Source organism: Coccomyxa subellipsoidea (genome assembly GCF_000258705.1).
Source record: "Coccomyxa subellipsoidea C-169, whole genome shotgun sequence".
Taxonomy (NCBI): Eukaryota; Viridiplantae; Chlorophyta; class Trebouxiophyceae; family Coccomyxaceae; genus Coccomyxa; species Coccomyxa subellipsoidea.
The window spans coordinates 1,320,149-1,336,892 of record NW_005178033.1 but is presented as its reverse complement, the minus strand read 5'-3'; the positions used below and the strand labels follow the sequence as shown (position 1 = coordinate 1,336,892).

The window sequence follows — 16,744 nt, the reverse complement described above, 5'->3', positions numbered from 1 at the left end:
TTTGGCTGCAGAGCAATGCTCAGCACACTGAGCATGCTTGTGGTGCCAGAGGGTGCCAGTTCTCTTAATACAAACACATCCAAAGACTGCATGCTGATGAATGCGCTAAGATTGGTTGCTGGCAAAGCAAGCGTTATGGCAACCGTGGTGCTCAGCATGCCTTGCTAGTGCTCCTCAGTTGCATGCACGATGATGCAATTGATGCGAATTATGCGAATGACAAAAAGCACCCAAAGAACTGAACGTATAGCATCGCTTTACAATCACATGAGACAAAACAAATTGCCAAAGCGAGATGGTGCGGAAACTTGCATGCTCCTGCGCACTTGTACATGAAATTGCGCGGCAAGACCATGCCGTTCATAAATATTCAGATATTGCAAATATGACCACAGAAGTTCAGCTCGCTGTACACATACAAGCATGCAGGGCAAAGATGGCGCAGTCCCTTTAACAGAGCGGCTTGTTCGATGGAATCAAACTGTTTGCCATTCAAAATCCGACAGCTAAAGGGTAGGTGAACGACAGTTTTGGGTACAAGTCATCCCTCTCCCAGGCTCATTCCAAAAACATTGACCAGATCGGAGCACATAATGTGTGCTCCAAGCCCGGCACTGTACACATGTCCATCAAAATCCCTCTTCTTTACTTCAAAAATCCTCCTTCAAATCCCACATCCCTCAAAGTTCTCTATGTGGCTTAGAGATCACGATCTGCAATATACTTCGAAGGATAGTGTTGGCAGCAAGGATCCTCTAGCAGCAGGTGTCCTTCAGCACGATAGCAAGCTCTTTGCCTACTGCTCGGCCCTCTTGGCCCCTCAGCAAGGAGCAGCCTCTTTCAGCTGTTGCTACGTATTCCCCTCTATACAAAGGTGCAAAATGCAGCAAGGCCTCGCTGCCCATTCAGACTTTAGCATTGGCCCTGTCCTCAGCGGGCGCTGTGGTCTTGGCGGGTGGCGGAATGTCGGCCTCGTGCACAGTCAGGATCTCCGGGTAAGCCTTTGGCCAGAACCAGTGGTCGCGGAACACTGTGTGGGTGGTCTCCACAGGGATGCCGGTGGTCTCAGGGAAGAAGAAGTACACCACGAGGCCAGCAATCACCAGGCACCCTGCGCATCATGTCATGTTTCATGCACACCTTACCCTCATGCTGAGTCTTGGTGTCTAAGTGCTTGGTGGGTGTGGTCCGTCCTTGGGCTTTGGATCATGGACAAGCTGCTGCCCAGCAATTTGCACTTTGGCACGGATAACATGATGACCTCAAACCATCCCAGCCTCCGTACTTGTGGGAGGCACATTTGGCCCCATATTTTGTATAATTTTTCATGCTGTGTGGTGCTGCATGGGCAGGACAGGGAGGAATCTCACCAGCAAAGAAAAGGAAGACTCCATATCGCATGGAGCAAAGCATGGTGGTGAAGCTCTGGCCGATCACAAAGGTGAAGAGCATGTTGCTGGAGACGTTGATGGCGGATCCGGCAGCGCGCGTCTCAAGAGGCTGAATCTCGCTGCGCGGCACAACACACCACAGAATAAGCAAGCGTGTTGCAGGCGCAGAGAAAACCAGATAATCAGGCTGCCTGATGCATTGGAAGGTGTCAGGAGCCGAGCTCACCAGGGGTACAGCCAACCGATCGGGCCCCATCCATAGGCATGCCCGCAGATGTAAATGCAAATGATCTGCAAACATTCGAACCATGTCATAAACGCATATTTGAATCTATGCCAAGAATGACTCATGCCACCTTTTCGAGCATCGCTGCATGCAGTGCCTGATTAATAAGCAGGATAGTGAGGTATTGGTGGGCAAACATACCACAAGGATAGCAATGGAGATGCTCTGAGGCAGCCCGGAGCCGAACTTCTCGAACTCGGCACCCAGCAGGCCGGCCACAATGATTTGCGTCACAAACATGTGAACTGAGGCAATCAGCAGCATATTCCTGCGGCCCAGCCTGTCCACAAAAGCAATGGCCCCAAACGTGGCAAACACGTTCACTGCGCACCAGCAAACCATGGTCTCAGAAACTTCAACATGTCCCTCTGACTCATCAGACTGGTACATGCATGCGAAAGTCGTTTGAACATATCATGGGCTGGGATGCTTCTGTGCACAGGCATGTCATATAAGTACATGCAAGCAACAATGGATTGAACATGTAATGGGCTGGAATGCTTCTGCGCACCCAGGTTGACGACCACAGTGTTGAGGAGTGCGCCTGTGCTGCCGCCGGCAATGCCCTCAAAGAGCACTGGCGCATAGAAGATGATAGCATTGATGCCCTGCCCAACAGCGCTACATCATTAGATCAAGGTGGCTGAAACGTTCCAAACAGAAGTACACAGCAAAGGAGCAAATCACGCATTAGGTGCTCATGACTATCGTGGAGTGACAGGCTACTTACGTCAAACTGCTGGAAGATCATGAAGATGCAGGCGATGATGAGCTGAGGCCGGTACTTCCTCTTCAAGATGTTGTAGTAGGGGGACTTGATCAGATTGGACTGGCGAGCAGCCTCCATGATGTCCTCGTACTCGATGTCCACATTCTGGACGCCGCGACACCTCTCCAAGACCTGCAAAGGGGTGCATCAAGCCAGTCTAAGGTCCATCAAAACTTGAGCATAAGTTGTATAGCAAAGCAGCTGCTATAAGCTGGAGTCAACAAATGGTAAATTGCTTACATGGCGAGCCTTGTCAAAACGACCCCGCTCAGCAAGACTGCTGGGGGAGTCCGGCAGCACAAGCCCTGCAAGGAAGATGATGATGCCAGGCACACCTGCACACCATGCTTGCATCATACATGGTCATCTTGATGATTCTTCTTCTACATGTGACAAGGCCTCGCCAAAATAAAGATCATCCAGGGTGCCTTCAAGCAGTGAAGGAGGCATGAAGAGTGACGCACCTGCAATGCCAAGCGACAGCCGCCAGCCCCATGGGTGGATGTACTGGGCTCCCAGGTTGATCAGACCTGCAAAGCAGAACAGCCGGGTCAAGAAACAGGATTACAAGACAACATGATCAATGCCAACGTGGACAGCCATCTTATAGAGCCACCAAACAATTCACACTCTGGTACACCGTCCCCACCTGCAGCCAGGATGCCGATGGTGATGAGCAGCTGGAAGATGACATTGAGCGTGCCGCGCAGCTTGGGAGGCGCAATCTCGGACAGATAGACTGGTCCCACTGTGGTGCCCACGCCGACGCCCAGTCCGAGGACCAGGCGCCCAATCACCAGCATTCCCATGTTGACTGCCGCGGCCAACAGGACGGCGCCAGCTGTGAAGAAGATCCCAGAAATCACCATCGTCACCTGATGCATCCACAAGAAGTGGCTCTCATCTCTGACAGGCCCTGATGGGACAGGGATTGCTTTTCTTGGACATGTGCCTGCGTTGCTGTGTTGCCGCCAAACATTGTTGCTTAGTATTGTGCCTCACCCTACGTCCGTACTTGCGGGAGGTCACTTCTGAGCCAAGGGCTCCCACGATTGCCGCAAGGTACAGGCATGAGACAACGAGCTCCAGCATGTGATCATTGTACCTGCAAAAACAGCACAGTAAGGTGAGCTCTGCAGCAGATCTTTCCGATCTGGTGACCTAGAATAGTGCCTCCACGCTTGACAGAAATGCTTTAGGACATTGGGAGTTTTCTCACTTGCAGTACGGATCGGAAGCGCCCCCTGTCTCGCCGTCACCGTGATTAGCAACGCTTGGGAAAAACTTGTCCTGGAAGTCCTGATGACACCACCATCCCAACGGCCATCAGCATGCAACGCAAACTCCCGAGGTGGTGTACGACAAGAGCACATGAAGAAGATTGAAGAGGATAGCAGGGCAATGGGGGTTGTCAATGGCTTCGAAACTGAGTGTACAGCTGGCAGACAGTACACGGGCCGCTCTCGTTAACATCACAGGTCACGTCGTGAGGAGACCTACCCTCATAGTGACCACGCCACCCATGATTCCTGCAAACAAAGGAAAGTGGATCAAGCAACACAATGGAGCGCTGCTTGGTTGTTTCCACTAAACAACGTGATCGGCGTCTTGAAGCATGGCGATCCGGCTCTTGTCCAAACAAGACGCGGAGTGGCAAATATGGCTTCAGATATTCATGGCTGTTTGTATTTTTCAAGCTCACCATTATCGTAGCCCAGCAGCAAGCCCGTCAACGCTGCGGTGATGACCACAAGGAAAGTGTACACGGTATTCCGTCCCTCATAATCCTTGCGCACTGTGCCCTTCACTGGTTCCACCATTTTGAAACACCCAAAATCTTGGCTCTGCACCAAGCCTCGATCCTCTGCAATTGAAGTGGCACAATAATTGCAACTGGCAAGATTTGGTGGAGATGTGGTGACTGGGACTTTCGTGTGATATCGTCGCCAGTTTTGGACTCAGCTGGGTTTCGGGGGGACCGCCGTCTGAGAGCGGGGGGACCCACAGCCTGGAGCTTCCACGGAAATGCTCTTTGATGTGGAGATCTGACGACGTTGAATAGGCATACAGAAGCATCCAAGAGAAATTGGTGCACTTCCGTCGACGCTTGCGGAAAGAGCGATCCTTGTCGTGCGGGCCTATTCGCGTCATGCTCAGACGCTGCTGCCGAGAGGGCCTCAGGCTGCTCAGACAGTCTGAAGCTGCATTTGTCGCGCCGAAAAATCCTTCGACGGCACCTCTTGCTACAGCAATTGCCCGCCATGAAGCATCAATGGTACATTCACATTTCCACCACTCGAATTGAGATTTGTACTAGATATTGGACTAGCAGGAGTTCTCATCTTAATGTGTTGCTTGCCTATTCCGTATTCCTGGATGTTCAAGATCTTTGTTCTGCAAGAAATTGAATTGCCTCACATTCATAGCTTTGCTGAGGCAAATTGCCCGATGCCCGATATGTAGGAACGAGCAACTCCGAGCTCCCTGACCAGATGCATGCTGGACATTCCCGCGCGGCATATGTCCGCAGGACCTGCAAAGCCACCTGACACAGACAAAGAAGGCGCTGCAACAGGCCTTGATTATGCTGAACAGGAGGCTGCACAGGCAGCAGCCAAGGTGACCCCCCATCACAGTGCAATTTGATGATGCATTAGCTATCCATGCCAAAACAATCAAGCGTAGGATGATTGTGTCACCTGCGCAGGCTGAAGGCACTGCACCTGGGGTGGATGAGCTGAAGGCCCATGATCCTGAGACCTTGGCACAGGCACTCGCAGAGAAAATCCAGGAGGTGAGGCTGAGCAATATGCAATGGCTGCGCACAAAGCGTTGGATTTCAATTGCATGAAAATCAATGCAATTTTTTGGTGCATTTGGATATCCACCAAAATCAGATTGTGGAGCCCCACCTACCACCGAGCATGCTTAATTCTCTTGCTCATTTGACCAGGCATTGACCTTAATTGCTCTTTTGCAGGTACAGGAGTGCAAAGACAGGCTGGCAAGGGCCCTGGCGGACATGGAGAACATGCGGGAGCGCACCATGCGGCAGGCTGAGCGCGAGAAGCAGTTTGCCATTTCTGTGAGTCCCTCGGCACTTTCCTAGCTTGGCACTGCAGGCTCTGATGGCAGGATGCATGTGCATGTGGAAGGCGCTTGAACAGGCATGCATGGACACCAGGTGTACCTGTGTGCTTGACACAGAAGAACAAGAAGAAGGAGAAGGGGATTACACATTATGTCAAACTACAGACACAACCACTTTGCAGCCAGTTCAACGCGATGTGATGCTGCGCAGCAATTCGCGACAGGGCTGCTGGACGTGGTGGACAATTTGGAGCGCGCGATTGAGAGCGTGCCCGAGGAGGTGCTGGCGCAGGGGGTGGACCCAGAGACCGGCAAGCCCATCACGGCTGACCGCGCGCTCACCACCCTGCGCAGCTTTGTGGACGGCATCAGGCTCACCTTCAACATCTTCGTCAAGGTGCGTCAAGTGCTGTGCCTCTGCATGCCTCACCCTGCTGCGATGATTTCCATGGGGCTTGATTCTCCGCCCACACATACATATTGGACATGTTGTTGATGCATGCTTTCTACAGCCGTGGCATCATTTGGTTCTGCTCTAAAAGGAACCTGTGCATGTTCTGGTCATTGTCATGCTGACTGTGGTGCATGTTGGGCATGGTGCAGTATCTGGAGGCCAATGGCGTCCAGAGGATTGACCCCACACTGGGAGAGAAGCTGGACCCCAACAAGCATGAGGCGGTGTACCAGGTCTCTGACCCCACCAAGGAGCCCGGCACCATTGCAGCTGTGCTCAAGGTGTGCAGCTTTGCCCATCAAACCACACAAAGAAGAAAGAACGATGCACTAATGCTTATCCTGAATGGGGGGTGAATTGTGGCTCACGAAAAAGGGGGCATGTGGTCCGCTGACAGATTATGTTTGAAACTGTTTCGCAGAAAGGATACACTCTCAATGGACGCGTGCTGCGGCCTGCTGAGGTCGGCGCTGTCCGCCGAGGCACGGCTTCGGCATGATTTTGGACCGCTGTACATGTTCCCCTGGTGCATGTATGGAACAATGCATGAAGATCAGTCGAGGACATCACTTGCTGTCAGTTGATTTGCCAAGCCTTCAACGTGTTTGTGCTACTTGTTGTAGAAATCTATCAAATGAACTGCAGGGAATTGGTGTGATTCCTGGTTGACAATTTTGAATGGGCATGGTATGGCCAATGATTTGGCCCAACGAATGCAGCATTGTATTACTGCACATCGCAGGCACATGCAAAGCATGATTGTGATTGCAAATTGCAGTGCATTTTAGACCACATAAATAATTTCACCATCATTACGAGAGTATGTGCGATATGATGCTCTTGAGAATATCGCTATTGTTCCAGATATTGGACCAGTGCCGTACTGCATAGGATCCTGCATGTGCCTTCTTCAATCTGCCAGGTCACAGGAAGGAACAGAGATGCAAATTCTCATGTGCTCACACATGCCCAAGACCAGAGCAGGCATCTAGTTCTCTTTCGAGATGACGTGCAGGACCATTTATTGCAAACACGTTTCCGGAAGAACTTCCACAAGACGTGTGCTTCAGAATAAAAAAACGCTGCTGCCCTGATCACAAACGGGACATAGCCCCTCACAATAAAATGCATTGGTCTCCTCTGGCAATCTTGTTCTCACGCCAACAAGCTCAAACACTCAATGGTGTCAACTACCACTCAAAGAGAGCACTCTTGACAGGCTACAGCAAGTCTCTCACGAAGCTGCAGTTCCATGTTCTCTGCAGAACAGTGTCCAATACATCAATAGCTCAGCTCGAAGAGCAAACCTCTATTACGCTGTGACTTGTACTCAGCGCTTTTGCTAATTGGCAACGCCTGTCGCGCCTGTCCTTAATGCTTCCTGCAGTGCTGCAAATAAAAATGCAGCGACCCCGCTCTTGAGCAGTTGAAGCTCCCACTGCTGCACTCCAAGACCCAAGCACTCTCTGAACCAGTCTTAAGATATTGAACCTGCCAAAATCCCTGGCGGAACCTCCACTCCGTCAGGCACGCTAGCCCCTTTCCCTGCACTCTTGCATTCGCCAGCACACTCCCCAGGGAAGGGCTGGGGTAAGTGGATCTGCCGGTATCGCCCGTGTCAGTCTCCTGCCAAAGTTAGAGACCTGCCAAGATTAGAGACACTCAGAGGCGGGCAGTCCAGCCATTCTGGAGGAGAGCGACGCTGTCCTTCTTTCGGCCGAGCAGCGTGAGCGCGGTGGCGGCAATGTGGGAGGCGGAGAGGCCGGCCTCAGCCAGCTGGTCGGTCTGGCTGCCGTGCTCGATGAATCGGTCCGGCAGCGTCATGGGCCGAAACTTGAGGTTGCCGTCCAGCAGACCCTCCAGCGCCAGGTTGTGCATCACTGCACACGCACACAACCCCACAACTCAGCACACACCGCAAGCCAGGGCATATCTGATGCACGCGGAGTCTACAGCTGGGAAGACAAGCCAAATCATCCTAGTGCATGTATCAGGGAGGAGCAGATCAAGAGGTCCACATAAGCAGCTACCATATTCCAACTTCATCCTTACTGACTCCTGCCTTCCAGTGACGTGTGGGCAAGCTGCTGGGTGCATGCAAGGACTGGCATGTCAATGCACTACAGAAGGCAAGACGCAGGCATGGTTGGGGGTGTGGATGGGTGTACCGTGGGAGCCAAAGCCGCCGATGCCGTTCTCCTCAACGGTGATCATGACCGGGTGCTCGCGCGCCATCTGCCGCAGCAGCGGCATGTCCAACGGCTTGCAGAACCTGCACATCAGCGCCACGTCACTCTACGCCAGTCTCCCTCCCTCCCCCTTACAGCTCAAATTCCTGGCAGCACGACGGTGTCTACAATCCCCTGGCGCTTCTGACTGGGCTCCAGACACCGCTGGTTCGTAAGGCAGGCTGAGAGAGCGCACCGCATGTCTGCGACGGTGGCGGTGACGCCGCTCTTTTCCAGCATCTCAGCGGCTGCCAGGCCGTTGTTGGTCATGGTCCCATAGCACACCAAGGCCACGTCCTTGCCGCCCTTCCTTACCACTCCCTTGCCGATCTGCGCACCCCACAATTCCTTCAAAACTTCAAAATCTCCAGATTAGCGCTGCATGCAGGACATGGCAGAGGTGAGCATAGCAAAGAATTTCTTCTGCATGCATGCAATGGGGATGTTCTGGTGCATTACCTGCCAGGGGGTTCCCTTCAGCTTCTCGGACACGCCATAGGCGGCAAAGTCCACTCCCAGGCCGTTGCCACGCGGGAAGCGCAGGCAGGACGGCTGGTCGTCAATCGCCACCGAAGTTGCCACTGCATTGCACAGCTCCGCCTCGTTCGAGGGCTGCGCACACGCACCCCACAAACTTCAATCCAATGCAGGCTTGTCACCCTCATTGTGCAATTTCCTGACCATGCAATCCCATGGCGCTCATGACATGCAAGGCACGAGAGACATTGCAGTGGGTTAGATCTCCCAATCGACACCTCTGGACCCTGGTGACACATGGACCTAGAAGCTGTTGCATGGCATTCAGACATGTTCCAAAAGACGAGCCTGGCTCAGTCCATTGGGCAGATCATGATTAGAATTTTACCCTTACTTTAACATTCTATGCATGGGAGGCAGAGGAGGGAACGCACAGCCATGATGATCATGTTGGGCAAGACGCCCATGTAAGTGACGTCAGCGAAGCCGCTGTGGGTGGCGCCGTCGGCGCCCACGAGGCCGGCGCGGTCCATGGCGAAGCGGACGGGGAGCTTCTGCAGCGCCACGTCGTGCACGATCTGGTCGTAGCCGCGCTGCAGGAAGGAGGAGTAGATGGCGCACATGGGGATCATGCCTTCCGCCGCCAGACCCGCCGCAAACGTCACTGCGTGCTGCGCAACGTGTCATAACAAGCGTCAGACCAAAGCCATTGTTGCACGTAGATCAGGACCTGCACTCCCAGGTTCTCATGCACGTCGCCATGCTATGCACTGGCCAGTAGAACAGCTGCACAGAGACACCAGTGGCTAGCTCATGGGGTGTGGCGGAAGTCTCTAGCACCAATTGTACAAGGTATCTAAACCATGATTCAGAGAACATGGTGCTCATTGATGGGTACCTTTGATCACTGGAAAGGGGCAGGAGGAATGGGAGGGGCACCTGCTCGGCGATGCCGACGTCGAAGGTGCGCTCGGGGTAGCGCTGCTCGAAGCGGTTCATGCCAGTGCCGCCGCCCATGGCAGCGTGGATGCCCACCACGCGGCTGTCCAGCTCAGCCTCCGCGATCAGCGCGTCCGCAAAGTAATTTGTGTAGCTGCCAGACTGCAGCAGCACCAGCACATGTCTTGGAACCGGCGCACACGCATTCAATGGTGCTTTCATTGTAATGTGCCCATGATGGATGATATTGACTGAGAAATTGCAGACAGAGATTTCATTCCCCCACATGCACCCCCACTCTCCTCGAGGGTGACCACGCATGTCCTACATATGATTGTCTAAAGCTTGAAAAGGTGGGCTCTGGCCCTTTCATAATTACATAAGCCACACGCCGCAATGGCTGAGAGACAGGCGGGGCACCTTGGCCTTGGGCTTGCTCTGCTTTCCGGTGGCGATGTCGTACTTTGCCACGCCATGCATCTTGTCCGATGCGAGCACTGCCGGCTCGTAGCCGTGGCCCTTCTCGGTGATGATGTGGATCAGCACAGGCCCCACCGTCTCTGTCGACTTCACCTCTGCAGACAAGAACAAGAAAGACTAGTTCAGGTACAGCAAATTTGCACATGCATTTACCCAGGAACAGCAAGGTAATTCTGCATGCATATACCAGTGAGCGAGATTTTCAGCCCTCGTGTTTCCATGCAGCAGGACAACAGATTGGAGATATGGCAAACAGCTCTCTGTGCACCTTGCAACATGGTAATGAGGAGTTCCAGGTTGTGGCCGTCAATGGGACCAATGTAGTACAGGCCCAGCTCCTCGAATAGGGTCGAGCCTGACCCACTGATCATGCCGCGCGCATACTCATCAATCTTTGCCGTGGCTTCCTGTGAACCACCACAAAACAACCTCAATACGCTGTCCCACCTCATGCAGTCGAATCAAACGAGGACGAGCTAGGAGTGCTTCAATGCACCAATAGGACAGACATTAGGAGAAAAGCATGCCGGGCTAGACAGGGTGGAGCCACCGCACACCTGGATGGGCTCTGGCAGCTGCTTTGTGACGCCCTTGGCGATCTCACGCAGCTCGCGCAGGGGCCGGTTGGCCTGCAAACGGGCCAGCGCTCCTGACAGCGCACCCACGGGGTCCTGATTCTTCCCATTGTACTGCGTGGGCAGCGACACCTGCCGCACAGCCCTGTGTCATGACCGCTTCACAGGAGAATGCAATAAATGGGCACATGCATGCGTCATGGTTGCATCAGAGGAAACTCAATTACATCGCAAGAAGTGCAGATCAGAGCAGAGGGTGCCTCACTGCGGTTCGGCAAAGGGAAGTCAGGGGGTGCACACCTGCTGGTTGTCATTCAGGACAACGATCATGTTCTTGTCCAGGAAACCCGCGTGGTTCATGGCCTCGTATGCCATGCCGCCTGTGATGGCGCCATCGCCGATCACTGCCACACAGTGGTTCTTCCGACCCTGCACTCAGAGAGAAGGCCTTTCAGATGACATTCATGTCTGGCCATGCATGCATGCAAGCTCTGGACACACAGATACTTGTTGGAGTCGTGAGATGTTGTGCTTGCCTTGAAGTCGCGAGCCACTGCCATTCCAAGAGCTGCTGAGATGGAAGTGGACGAGTGGCCAGCTCCAAAGGGGTCGTACTCGCTCTCAGCGCGGTTTGTGAACCCTGTCAAGAACGCGTGGCATAGTCAGTGGTGGACCAAACAATCACGATTTTAACAAGAGGGCGCTGTCCCCAGAAAAGTTGGGTATATTAAGGGTGGAGGCTTCACCTGAGAGGCCACCAGTTTGGCGGATGGTGGGCATCCTGCTTCGCCGTCCCGTCAAGATCTTGTGGCCATAAGCCTGGTGGCCCACATCCCACACAATCTGCACACCACACCATTGACAGCTCAGCATACAAGTAGTAATGCCTGAGAATGTTGAACAGGCATTGAAATAATCCAGGCAAGACCCACCTTGTCATCGGGAGTGTTCATCACATAGTGCAATGCCACTGTGAGCTCCACCACACCCAATGATGCCCCCAAGTGCCCTGTTCAGGCCCCCAAACGAAGTTTAAGGTTTTATCAATCTCGCTGTTCTGATAGGCGACATGCAAATTGGAAGCGAGACACGCGGTGTCATAGCTAGCTCCATGGCTTGGTTTGCGCACCTCCGGTTTTCGACACTGTGTGCACAATGTCTGACCGGAGCTCCTTGCACAGCTGCCGCAACTGCCCCATGTTGAAGTTCTTCAGGTGCACAGGGAAGTTCACAGTGTCCTGCAAGAAACAATGCCACTTTCGAAGATTGGGGCCAGGGGCAGATTCAGAAAAATACACATATGCATGCTCGATATACTGCCTCGTTGCAGCCACAGCAGACAGCACAGTAGACGGCTGCTCATGAATATGGTTCATTTGCACAAAGGCAACAACTCACCAGGAGTGGTGTTGGCGGACTGCCATTGTCCATCCATGTCTCAATGTCATCTGAGCTGAGCTTGTCCCACTCAACCTCTGCTGCCACTCTCAAACTCCTTCTGCCAGCACCCTGCTTTGCCCTTAAATCAGCCTTCCGGGCCTTCGATGCATTCCTCCTGAATCCTGAATATCCTGCCAAACCTGCAAGCATCAACAAATCATTCTTCAAAAGAAATAATCTTGCAAATTGACTCTCTTTGTCTATAACCTGCTATAGGACTTTAGGGCATAGATTGGAAAATATGAAACTTCAGGCAAATAAGCAAAAGTTTCCTGACAGTTGTGAGTTCTGGAAGCAAGTTTTCTCCTCAAAGCACACCTGGACCAGTCGAAGCGTGTGCTCCAGTTGCCTGCAAAAGAAATATAGGCAATTTGCTCGACACCAAACATAAAAGATCAAAAGAAGTCGCATCAAATGGATCTGACTTATATGATGGAGTAATGTGAAGGAAAGAAACGCACCCGCCGTGTGAGATTACAATGGTCTCCTCCACAGGTGGGCAATAGTGAAGGCTGAGCCATGCTTATTCCTCAAACTCGCATGTTCCGATTTATATTTTATCTTCAATCAATTGAAGGCTCCTCCCACTCGCTCTTCAGTCGCCCAGATTGATGTACAGGAAGTGCTGGCACGATGTGGTTCAGCACCGACCAATGAGGGCCTCCTAAATCTCTATCTAAATTCGATACCCCCAGGATCAGGGACATGAGGTCTTAAGAGGGTTTCAACATGAGCGACATGTTCTAGCCATGTTATAAAGAACATGTGATATTTCTTAAAGCACATTAGCACAAAGCGACGAGAAGGGCAAGCATTTTGCAGTGTTTGATAAAGAATCGAGTGGGGCACTCTGTTGACAGGACGCCATGAGCGGTGCAGAAGCACAGCACAATGACTCTGAAGGAGAGACTGAGCACACTTCTTCTGCTTGGCCTGTCATACAGATGTTTCCCGTGCGGCACTGCAAGGTAGGATGCAGCAGATCTCGAGTACTCGTAACTTCTCTATCAGCCTTTGTGGAACGAAATTTATCCTTGGACCAATGTTTCCAGGTTGTCCATTTCGTCAGACATGGGGAGGGATACCATAACGTAGCAGGCAAGAAGGACTACTCGCAGTACAAGAGATGGGACCTTGAGGACGCCCACCTGACTGCACATGGTTGGGAGCAGGTCAGCCCTGGCTGCCCTGCAGCTGCTTTCAGCATTTTGCATGCTACACTACTCATGATGTGCCTCACAAAAGACAGTGGGAGAAGTGCTGCCATCTGCATGCAGGCGCATGCACTGCGGAAGCACTTGGCGCAGCTTCCAGAGCCCCTGAATGTAGAGGCGGTGATCATGTCGCCTCTGTCCCGTGCGCTGCAAACAGCGGTGGGTGCCTTCGGAGGCGATGCATGCCAGTCAGGTGATCCAGGGAAAGTCCTGATGGTGGCCCAGGACGCAGTGCCTGAGAAGCAGGTGCAGCATGAAGCTGTCTCATCTGCTGGCTGCCCTCCTTTCATCGCATGGGAGGTGAGGATGCATGTCATGCAGCATGTTGCTCCCTTCCAGCTAACGGCAAATGCTCTGAAGCTCTTGTGCAATTTGAAGATCCAAAGCAAAGTATTCAAGGGTATGTGTGCGGTCCGCAGTACTGCAGAGAGCATCTTGGCCTGCACCCATGCGATAGGAGAGGGAAGGTTTCAATGCTCCAGAAGACCTACCCGGCTGTGGATTTCTCGCTGGTAATATTTCACAGTCTTTGTTTGGGGCACAATAATTTAATGGTTGTGCACGTCTGCTAATTGAATGATTTCACAAGGCTTCTGACGTCCAGGAAACTGACCTTGTTGGGCAGATAGAGACAGAGGAAGATGAGTTGTGGAAGCCTGACTCCAGGGAGACGCACGCAGAGATCCGTGCAAGGGGTGCAGCATTCATCAAATGGCTGCTGGCTAGGCCAGAGCGTCGCCTGGCTGTCGTGTCCCACTCTTCCTTCTTGTTCTACCTGATGCAAAATTATGGCCACCAGATATCGACAACAGTGCAAGGGGAGCTCAGACGCTGGTGAGGCCCACCATGGACTGAATTCTCTCAGTCGTTGATGCTGTATAAACTTGCTTGACTGAGGCTATCTTTTCTGTAATGTTTGTAGGATGTTTGGCTGCAAGCAAGCGCTTTCTGATCTTCAAGTTTGCCCAACGTAGGTATGAGAATTGCGAGATGCGGACAGTGATAATCTCAGATGGGGGCGGCGACTCAGGAGGTCTGGACCCACTCTGGTTCCCAGGCGGACACAAGCTTGACGGTTATACTGATAAGTCCTAGACAGCTGTCTATTGCAGTGGGAATACAGCAAGGCACGTCCTTTGTGAGCCTTTAAGAATGACATTTGTGGATGCAAACATGTCATCAGAATTGACATGAATGGGCATGTCGGAGCAGAATGGGCTAGGAATTCATTGAGGAATTCTTACATCCTTCTACCATAAAAACGATTCGCAAATTGATCAAAGACAAATGGCCACAGCCATTCACAAAGTATCCAGCCAATTTCTAAGGGCGTCTGCTGCCTCCCTCCAGCGAGTGTCCTGAAGAGCCAACAAGTTGTCAACAGGGCTCTTTCCCATGTTGAAGAGGTCAGCATTTGCAACATGAAACAATCCCATGCGGTAAAGAAGACTGCAACCTACAACACTGCACAAGCTAAAGGCCTCACACGGTACTACAGTCACCAGGAAAATGCGTACCAGCATGACGTCGTGTGCGCCATCATGGAGGATATGAGGCTGCACATTGTACAGTGCAGCTGTCTCCTCGACAGCTTGCACATCCACAATGAGGTCTGCATCCGCGCCCAACACAAATGCTGGAGGATGGTCTGCTGGTGGAGCAGCCAAAGGAACCTCACTCTTCATTGTTGACACCTGCAACATATGCCCCTTAATGAAATAACTGATCAGGAAGACATTCTATGTACCATACTGCTTTGGGAGATGCAGCTGAAAGCTTTGCATGACAGTTTAAAGTACCACTTGGACGAGGGTTTTAGTGGTCATATGCGCCTGTGCAACAGTCTCACAGCTGAGCAAATTTGCCATAAAGAGATACTGCTCACGTCTATAACAGGTATCGTGGAGGCATTCTCGCGCAGCAAGCTCTGGAATCGCCCCAGATCAGCTTCAGGTAGATCCTCTGAGAAGAACAGCTCCCGACAGGCTGCAGCACTGTTCAAGAAGTTCTTTGAGATCATGCCCCTGCGCAGTTGCAAGTAATCTCATGAATTAGCAGCTTGTCAGTTCACAAATAATTTCCAAATGATGGACTCAGTGGCAACCCTCAGCATCTTTGACATCCCTTGTGAAAATTATAGAATCTTACCACGTCAATCTTGCTGCCATCAAAAAGGACTTCTTTGCAACGCGCTTGACGAGTGCATCATTCCCTGCGTTTGAGAGTTACACTTTACCAACAGCAACTGGTAGCATTGAAGGACATGAAATGCTCATGTAGCACATCAACCTTCTCAGACCAGCCAAGAAGATGGGCAAGAGTTACCACTGGCTGGCGCAGCACACAGGAGACCAAATCCTGCCAGAGAAGGTAGCGCTTCAGTAGCGTCAGGGGCTGATGGTCCTGTGACATATCTGCAAGGGAAGAAGACATGCTTCAGGTAAGGCAACATGGCCCAGCATGAACCACCAGATTCCAATCGTTTAAACAAGAGTCTCGACATTACTGTTGAGGCAGAAGAGTGCACGGCATACCGCTGCACCACCAGACCTCCGAAGCTGTGCCCAATGACCACAGGCGGCCGGGGTAAGCTAGATACTATGTGACTCAAATCTTGCACATGCCCTGCTAGACTGCATGCTTTCATGTCATCCTGCCGCATGCTTTTCCCTTGACCGCGCAAGCTGACTGCATAGCTCTCGTAACCAGCTTCGGCAAAAAACGGCTGAAAGTGCTCCTGCAGGTTTAGGAGGGTGCAGAACTCAGTCAGATGCAAGATCCCAGGTGAACAGTGAGCACTTGAAACCATATGAGAGTGTCAGACATCAGACTCCACACCTGCCAACACCAAGCAGCATGGAAGGATCCATGCACAAAGAGCAGGGGCGGCCTATCTGTTTCCTTTCCCTGGCACAAGGAATAGATTTACGGTCACTATTGGAAGGCCCATACAGTGACTGTAAATTTGGTGTTAATGAATGCAATGCTTGGAAACAGAGCATGGGAGAAATAGAACCTTGGCTGGTTGATAAACAAGTTCCATCTTGTAATCATCAGGCTGAATAAAAGTAGAGTCCTCAGCGTGAAAGGCGCCTGTGGCACTGCAGTAATAGGAGGTAAGCCATTGACGCATTTCAAGGCGATTAAAGTCCTGATGGTCGCAGTGCGAGTAAGCAGATCACCGGTGTACCTGGACACATCCAATTGCTCCTGTTGCAAGGAATTCTGCGCACAAAACGGGCGGAACCTCCTTGCATGCCCCGATCTGAGACATTGCAATCGTAATGGATGTATTTGATTGCAGATGCTGCTACCGGTGAGACTTCGCACAGAAGAGATATATCGATGTCTGGTCACCAGGCAATCTGTTGTATGGGACAGGGCCTGCATAGTTGGGAATC

General features: G+C 52.1%; 4 protein-coding genes across 4 annotated transcripts; 2 read left to right on the top strand and 2 right to left on the bottom strand.

The window, feature by feature from the left end:
• Window positions 1-240: 240 nt before the first annotated feature.
• COCSUDRAFT_29643 (general substrate transporter) lies at window positions 241-4,322 on the bottom strand. The gene is made up of 13 exons (XM_005646858.1): window positions 4,149-4,322; window positions 3,947-3,975; window positions 3,666-3,745; window positions 3,449-3,551; window positions 3,096-3,321; window positions 2,911-2,976; window positions 2,687-2,781; window positions 2,408-2,578; window positions 2,189-2,285; window positions 1,822-2,000; window positions 1,618-1,682; window positions 1,371-1,510; window positions 241-1,111 (listed from the first exon to the last, which is right to left on the bottom strand). The coding sequence occupies exons 1-13, from the start codon at window positions 4,264-4,266 to the stop codon at window positions 906-908; spliced, it is 1,575 nt and encodes a 524-aa protein (XP_005646915.1). The 5' UTR covers window positions 4,267-4,322; the 3' UTR covers window positions 241-905.
• Window positions 4,323-4,494: 172 nt separating this feature from the next.
• Window positions 4,495-6,759, top strand: COCSUDRAFT_33488 (GrpE nucleotide exchange factor). The gene is made up of 7 exons (XM_005646857.1): window positions 4,495-4,721; window positions 4,910-5,065; window positions 5,154-5,240; window positions 5,427-5,531; window positions 5,748-5,933; window positions 6,140-6,271; window positions 6,412-6,759. Exons 2-7 carry the CDS (start codon window positions 4,943-4,945, stop codon window positions 6,487-6,489), a joined length of 711 nt encoding a protein of 236 aa, XP_005646914.1. The 5' UTR covers window positions 4,495-4,721; window positions 4,910-4,942; the 3' UTR covers window positions 6,490-6,759.
• Window positions 6,760-7,652: 893 nt separating this feature from the next.
• On the bottom strand, window positions 7,653-12,279 carry COCSUDRAFT_16525 (1-deoxy-D-xylulose 5-phosphate synthase; the record flags this gene model as incomplete). The annotated part of the gene is made up of 15 exons (XM_005646856.1): window positions 7,653-7,870; window positions 8,159-8,262; window positions 8,415-8,548; window positions 8,678-8,830; window positions 9,130-9,366; window positions 9,635-9,796; window positions 10,055-10,209; window positions 10,383-10,521; window positions 10,672-10,821; window positions 10,990-11,118; window positions 11,187-11,329; window positions 11,436-11,532; window positions 11,622-11,698; window positions 11,819-11,927; window positions 12,088-12,279. 15 exons carry the CDS (start codon window positions 12,277-12,279, stop codon window positions 7,653-7,655), a joined length of 2,199 nt encoding a protein of 732 aa, XP_005646913.1.
• Window positions 12,280-12,899: 620 nt separating this feature from the next.
• COCSUDRAFT_33487 (phosphoglycerate mutase-like protein) lies at window positions 12,900-14,757 on the top strand. The gene is made up of 6 exons (XM_005646855.1): window positions 12,900-13,097; window positions 13,182-13,301; window positions 13,407-13,643; window positions 13,763-13,855; window positions 13,969-14,177; window positions 14,318-14,757. The coding sequence occupies exons 1-6, from the start codon at window positions 13,074-13,076 to the stop codon at window positions 14,436-14,438; spliced, it is 804 nt and encodes a 267-aa protein (XP_005646912.1). The 5' UTR covers window positions 12,900-13,073; the 3' UTR covers window positions 14,439-14,757.
• Window positions 14,758-16,744: the final 1,987 nt, after the last annotated feature.

Excerpts from the sequence above, each read along its gene's own strand:
- COCSUDRAFT_33488 (XM_005646857.1), top strand. The coding sequence starts at position 4,943 with ATGCTGGACATTCCCGCGCGGCATATGTCCGCAGGACCTGCAAAGCCA. Across the intron at positions 5,532-5,747 it reads AGAAGCAGTTTGCCATTTCT|CAATTCGCGACAGGGCTGCT; the intron begins GTGAGTCCCTCG and ends GATGCTGCGCAG. Across the intron at positions 6,272-6,411 it reads CCATTGCAGCTGTGCTCAAG|AAAGGATACACTCTCAATGG; the intron begins GTGTGCAGCTTT and ends ACTGTTTCGCAG.
- COCSUDRAFT_29643 (XM_005646858.1), bottom strand. The coding sequence starts at position 4,266 with ATGGTGGAACCAGTGAAGGGCACAGTGCGCAAGGATTATGAGGGACGG. Across the intron at positions 3,552-3,665 it reads GCTTCCGATCCGTACTGCAA|GTACAATGATCACATGCTGG; the intron begins GTGAGAAAACTC and ends CTGTTTTTGCAG. Across the intron at positions 2,782-2,910 it reads GCTGTCGCTTGGCATTGCAG|GTGTGCCTGGCATCATCATC; the intron begins GTGCGTCACTCT and ends CATGGTGTGCAG.
- COCSUDRAFT_33487 (XM_005646855.1), top strand. The coding sequence starts at position 13,074 with ATGTTTCCCGTGCGGCACTGCAAG. Across the intron at positions 13,302-13,406 it reads CTGCACATGGTTGGGAGCAG|GCGCATGCACTGCGGAAGCA; the intron begins GTCAGCCCTGGC and ends ATCTGCATGCAG. Across the intron at positions 13,644-13,762 it reads CTCCTTTCATCGCATGGGAG|TACTGCAGAGAGCATCTTGG; the intron begins GTGAGGATGCAT and ends TGCGGTCCGCAG.